The 6,166-nt window shown below is 41.2% G+C and overlaps 1 protein-coding gene across 1 annotated transcript; it reads left to right on the top strand.

Moving 5' to 3' along the window:
• Positions 1-4,624: 4,624 nt before the first annotated feature.
• LOC122891931 (caspase recruitment domain-containing protein 19-like) lies at positions 4,625-4,933 on the top strand (the record flags this gene model as incomplete). Its single annotated transcript, XM_044228016.1, has 1 exon — positions 4,625-4,933. A coding segment is annotated over one exon (309 nt), but the record flags the coding sequence as incomplete, so codon positions are not given.
• Positions 4,934-6,166: the final 1,233 nt, after the last annotated feature.

The raw sequence follows: 6,166 nt of genomic DNA, 5'->3' as shown, positions 1-6,166 counted from the left end.
TTTTGTTTTTTGTTTTTTGTTTTTTCCTGAGGCGAAATGGGGAAAGAGAGAGAGAAAAGAAAAAAAAGTCCTTAATTTTATGAATGTGTAAGTGGTTTTGGATTTAAATAGGAGTATCTGGCCAAGGGTTTCACCATCAGAAATAACACCAAGACCTCTAGGGTCCCTGTTATTTCCTATTCTTCAAGACATTCAGGCATGATGTTATCAATGTGAAAACCACACTGTAAAGGGCTGTGGTAGACTGCTGTGACAAATTTCAGTCCAGAGTAGATAGTAGCATTTGTTATAGGATAAATGAATCTGAGTCTGGATGGAGAGGGTGTATTGCTAGGTTAAAGCAAAATTGTTATGCTATTTATAAAAACAAGCAAATATATTCAACTGACATAGTTCCCTATCATGTGCCAGGAGTTGCATTAAATTGCCTCAGTAAGAAAACCTCATCTGAAACACAAACAGCAATTCACGTCATCACCTGATTAGGTTTATAATAACCCTTTGCCATTCCCCAAGACTTTTCAGTGTTTCTAACTCCCCATCTGTGGAATTTAATGAGGATGTGATCAGACTGTAGATACCAATCTTGCATTTCCCGGATTGAAGTGATTTTGCTTTGAATTTGCTTGTTTGGGAGGAAGAAGAGACCAAAGGACTTATTCGATGGGTAAAGGAGTCTTCCAGTTGCTCAAGATACGTATTCCACGTATCCAGTGAGGGCTTTGGGAAGTAATCACAAATGATACTGAAGATTCCCTTCAGTCTACCATAAAACAAGCTTAGCATAGACATACTTTTATCCCAGTTAATGCCCATTGGAACTATGAGGCCAAACTGGCATCCTAGACCTCCAGAAAGTAAGGTACATCCCCGTGTGTTAGCACGTGTCTTTCTGTCCAGAGTTTAGCTAATCTCCTCCATGTATTCCTGCCTTGGCATCCTCTTTTTTTGGCCAAGCAGCCTGCAGTGACGTAAACTGACACAAGCCACCCCACCTCCATCCAAGCACATACTCTAGATAACAGCCCAGAGTGTCACCAGCAAGTATAAGCTCATGATCTGATTTTTCCAAAAGTCCCTGGGATGAAAAGCTCTCCCTGCCTCCCAGGACCTTTCCACTGGGTGCCCCTTAGATAAAACCCCACCACAGAGGTTACCAAAGTCCTCCTCTTTCAGTTTGAGTTGACCAATCTGGTCTTAGCCTGGGAACCCCAAAGCACTCTACCCACAGACCCTAATAAAGGCATATGCCCCAGGTCTGTCTGCACTCTGCCTTGATCTCCCATGTGGCCCCTGAGGTGTGCTGGGTACTTCCTCCAGTATCTATGAGCAGTAAATTTTTATATTTCAGTGTCTTTTGTGGTCTGTTGTTGAACCACAACAACTCATCACCTGGTATCCTGTGCTCTACTTAAGCGTTAATTCGACAAATTTCTAACACTCTCCTTAATGCTACATGACCTCTTCTTTACCCAAAGTGCTCTGAGTCTTGATCTCACTCAGGTATGAGACCTAGTTAGTGGTTGGGACTTTCTAATGTTGTGACTCAAATCAGGTCTCTGTCTACCAGATTTAGAATTTGGGGTTTTCACAATTTACATAAGACCTAACTGACTTTCTGAATATCTTATTTTGGTGGATCTCTACTGTTATGTAACCATTCTAGAGAATTCTGAGTGTCAAATCATTCCTTGAGATACCACTTCTTTCCTCTCTTCTCCATTTGCCACTATGTAAGCTCTGTCCTCCAGATTCCTCCCATTTTGGGAACAATCATGGAGTCCAATTTTGTCCATTTTTAAAAAAAAAGAGTTTATTTATCTGACAGTGAGAGGGAGAACACAAGCAGAGGGTGTGGGAAAGGGAGAAGCAGGCTTCCCGCTGAGCAAGGAGCCTGACTCAGGGCTCAATCCCAGGACCCTGGGATCATGACCTGAACCAAAGTCAGACTGAGCTTCCCAGGCACCCCCAATTTTGTCCAATTTGATTGCTACCTTTTCCACTTAAATTCCTGGCCTAGAATGAACACCCATCAAGTCATTTCTAAATATTCTAGTTCTTCTGTCATCAATCTATTTATCATAAGTATGAAAATCCTAGAATGAGGTAAGAATTTTTTTTTGTTTTTTGAGGTTTTGGGTTTTTTTTTGTTTTTTGTTGTTGTTGTTTTTGTTTTTGTTTTTTTTAAAGCATGGGATATTCAGTCTAGCATTTCCATCTCCCAAACTATTTTAACTCTGTCTTCCAAATTATGTCAAGATGTTTCTGATCTCCTTTGCTACTTATGGTCTGTGCTCAGTAGAAGTTGTCTTAACGAACCTGGAAAATGTTTACATCTTCATGGAGCTACCATGTTTGATACAGAAACTCTAGTAAGCTCACTCATATAAAAACTTTAGCCTAATCCAAAAATTTATATTCCTTATTCTTGGTTAGGCTAAATATTCATTTCCCCAAGTACTTCACATTTATGGATTCCTATAATAATTTTTAGTCTGATTTTTCATTTTATCACCTAAGCAAGGTTGAGATTTTTAAAATCCTGCTTACTTAGAATTAAGTGCTAGTAGAAGCTTTAGTTCTTCTTCAACGAGGTACATTTTGTTCAGCCAAGAAACAAGCAATGAAAATCATTTGAGATGGATTCATTGGTCCTGGGCTTTCAAGATCTTCAAGATCATCTCTAATTTCATTGCTTCAGTTAACAAAAACTCACTCCTATTTAACCAAATCTCTAAGTTTCACTTGAAAAACTTGGCCAAAGTTATTTATCCAAAGGCTGCTGTAATTCAAGAACTCAAAAAAAATCAGTCTTTCAGGTTGATTTTCAGTGATCTTTAACCAACTCCTGGAGTCAATAAGGTGTTTTTCTAGGACTGTCACAGGAAAACTAATAGTTTCATGCTCTGTTTTTACTGAGAATTATACATTATGAGTTTGTTTTCTCTAGCTTTGATCATCAGGATCAAATATTCCAACCCACTATCTGGCATTCCTTATTCCATTTAAATTAGCCTTGTGGACGAGCAGGTGATCCTTGAGTGTCACTCTCAGTGGGCAGATTGGCCCAGGCGAACAGTCCTAATCAGTTGATTCATCCCATTGGCATGACTGTTCATAATAAGCTATCTCCTCATTCAAAAGTCTTGCTATATTTACTCTATCTCACCGAAAAAACAAATCCAGATAAATTACATTTTCCTGAGAGTCTATTGCTAGAATCCAATTTTTATTTCTTCTTTTGTTACTTTTTTTTTTTTTGGTTGCCATCAACAGAAATCAATTATGCTTACCCTAAAGGGAGAGAAAGAATGTGATAGAAGAAAACTATATAGCTTACAAAATCAAAGGACAAGCTGAAAAACTAAATCTTGGAGCAGACTAGATTCAGAATAGTTTCAGGTATTCCAATAGTAAGGACTCAGGAATTTATCATTGGGTTTTATTGCAGGCAAAGCCCTCCAATTTCCTTCTGCTTCTGGGTGTTTCTGTGTGATAACTGAACTCTGAGAACAGAGTCTGATTTGCTAACATGGATAATGGACCCACTTTTGTGGTGGTAAGGAGCAGACAAGGCCCCATGATTCCTCCAAATTATCCAGCTTAGGAAAGGAGTAATCCCCACTCTACTTCCCCAGAAGGGAGGCTGGGAGAGCTCTGCATAGAAATACATATGTACATATGTACAGACTTAAAAGAATGTCCCCTACACATGGAAAATGATTAAAAATTCTTACTGATTTGCATGATTATTCTGGGAAAGAAATCCGATTCCCCAAATGATGGTAAGTATGCTTCATTCAACCGCATCCCTCAGCAGCCACAGATACGGCTTTCTGTAAGTTATTTCCAGTGCACGGATTCTACACTCTCTTGTTTCTGAAACTTGGCCTTCACTTATCCTAGATGAGCTCTAGGGATCTGCAAATAGAAACATTAGACAGTGATGGAATAGGCTGGTCATCAAGATTTCCTGGTTGTCTTCACACTCAACCATCTCCTCAAACTCTCCCCAAGGTGCCAGTCCTGCTAAATTTCTAATTAGGTGGTCTCTTAGCTGTGTGTATCCAGATAGAAATGACAAATTACAAAGATAACAGGTACAGATTCTAGCTAAGGCTTTGCTTTCACCACCAGCTCCTAGTGTGTTTTTTAACACAAGAAATAGATTTTCCTGCCATGGTAACTTTGTTTGGCATTGGCTGCTGAAATACCATCATGTTGTTCAATTTTGAAAGCATTTCTCTCATGTAGGGCCACAGCTTGCTCCTGTGGCTTGTGGTTGCAAATTAGAAAAATACCCCCTTTCTGGGATGGAGTTAGAAAAGCCACACTCTGAGCAACAGCAACCACTCAGGTATACAACATGGCAAACAGAGCAAGGACAGAACTTCAGCTGCCCTTGGCCGGATGGCCTAGCTCTCTGTGTAATGCATGATCTGATTTGCCATTCATGGTGGCTCTGCTCTTGGAGTGATTTAGTCCCATTGGAACCACTGAAAACCTTTTATTTAGGGTCATCTAGTTGGAAGCACCAGGGGAAAAAAGACCACAGAAAATCCTGAACTGGAGTCGTCCGTATTTTTTTCTTTTTTCTTTTCTTTTCTTTTTTTTTTTTTTTTTGTACATCCTGTACATCCACACCCAGCTCCTGCACAGCCGTGTGCCCAGCCGGCTTGCCCTACAGAACTCAGATTGCACAGAGCTAGACTCAGGCACCGTGGGCCGCGAGCTCAGTGACAGGGGATCCGTGGCCTTCCTGGCCTGCCTCGGCCTTGCCACAGGGCTGGCACTCCTCGTCTACTGCTGCCCTCCAGACCCTAAGGTTCTGCCGGGGGCCCGGCGTGTCCTGGGCTTCTCCCCAGTCATCATCGACAGGCACGTCAGCCACTTCCTGCTGGCCTTCCTCACAGATGACCTGGGAGGGCTCTGATGACCCCCGCCTGCCCACCGCCTACCAAAGAAGTCCCACCCTCCCGCCCAGGGGCCTGCCACTTCTTTTCTAAATGCTTGCTTTTCACTATTTATACTTTTTTAAAGAAAGTAGCCTTCGCCTGATGAAGGTGCTCAACAATATTAAACATTGGAGTCTTGTCAAAAAAAAAAAAAAAGATTTTTGTTTATTTATTTGACAGACAGAGATCAGAAGTAGGCAGAGAGGCAGGCAGAGAGTGAGGAAGGGAAGCAGGCTCCCCACTGAGCAGAGAGCCCGATGTGAGTCTCAATCCCAGGTCCCTGGGATCATGACCTGAGCTGAAGGCAGAGGCTTTAACCTACTGAGTCACCCAGGCACCCCAGGAGTCATCCAGTATTTCTATATCCATTCAATTACTAAAGAAAAGCACACCATCTTACTGGTTGAAAGCTTTTTGCATTGTGGTACCCAAGTCTTGAGATGCTTCTATCCTCTTCATTATTTAATGTGATATATCATATTTGAGAGGCTGGGTCCCTACTGAATGTAGTCAAAATTGAATAATGGGATGCCTATCCACTTTGCTGAAAAGAAGCTTCTCAGCTCCCATCCTTCTTGTACTTTCTCCTCATTCCTTCTCTTGACTCTTCTTTCTATTGTCCGCATGATGTCTTGTCCCATTAACTCAAATTTGTGCAGGCTCTTATGTCTTAGTAACTATCCTGGCTATGTAATTTTCCCTCCATCTCAGCAATACCTTCATGGACATCATCAGGTCATGAGCCTTCTGTCTCAACTGGGCCCTCGGGACTCTCTCAAATATACACTTTATTCCCAGTCTGGTTTGGCCAGACTGACAGTTTCTCTCTGAATTTTATCCTTCCTTACTCAATCGGGGCCCAGGCTCACCCTTTCAACTCTATTCCTACCAGTACTATGTATTTATTTTGATCCTCTGTTACAATTATCTAGCTGAGATTCTTAATGTGGGTCAACCCAGCTATTCCCTCATTGGTTTCTAGTAATACTTCACACCAGTGGTCCTCAAATGTCATCTGGCCATCCCTGAAGGTCCCGCAAACTATTTCAGGGGTCAGTAAGGTAAAGTCAATTTTATATTAATATTTATACGTCATTTTCCTTTTTAAATTTTCATTTACTCTCAGTAATGTGCTGCTGAATTTTCCAGAATGAATATAGAAGCAGATATGAGAGTCTACCTACCTTTTGTCTGACCGTATATTATTGAGA

This window comes from Neovison vison, chromosome 1, assembly GCF_020171115.1.
Source record: "Neovison vison isolate M4711 chromosome 1, ASM_NN_V1, whole genome shotgun sequence".
In the NCBI taxonomy this organism is placed as follows: Eukaryota; Metazoa; Chordata; class Mammalia; order Carnivora; family Mustelidae; genus Neogale; species Neogale vison.
This window is presented reverse-complemented; position numbering and strand designations above follow the sequence as displayed.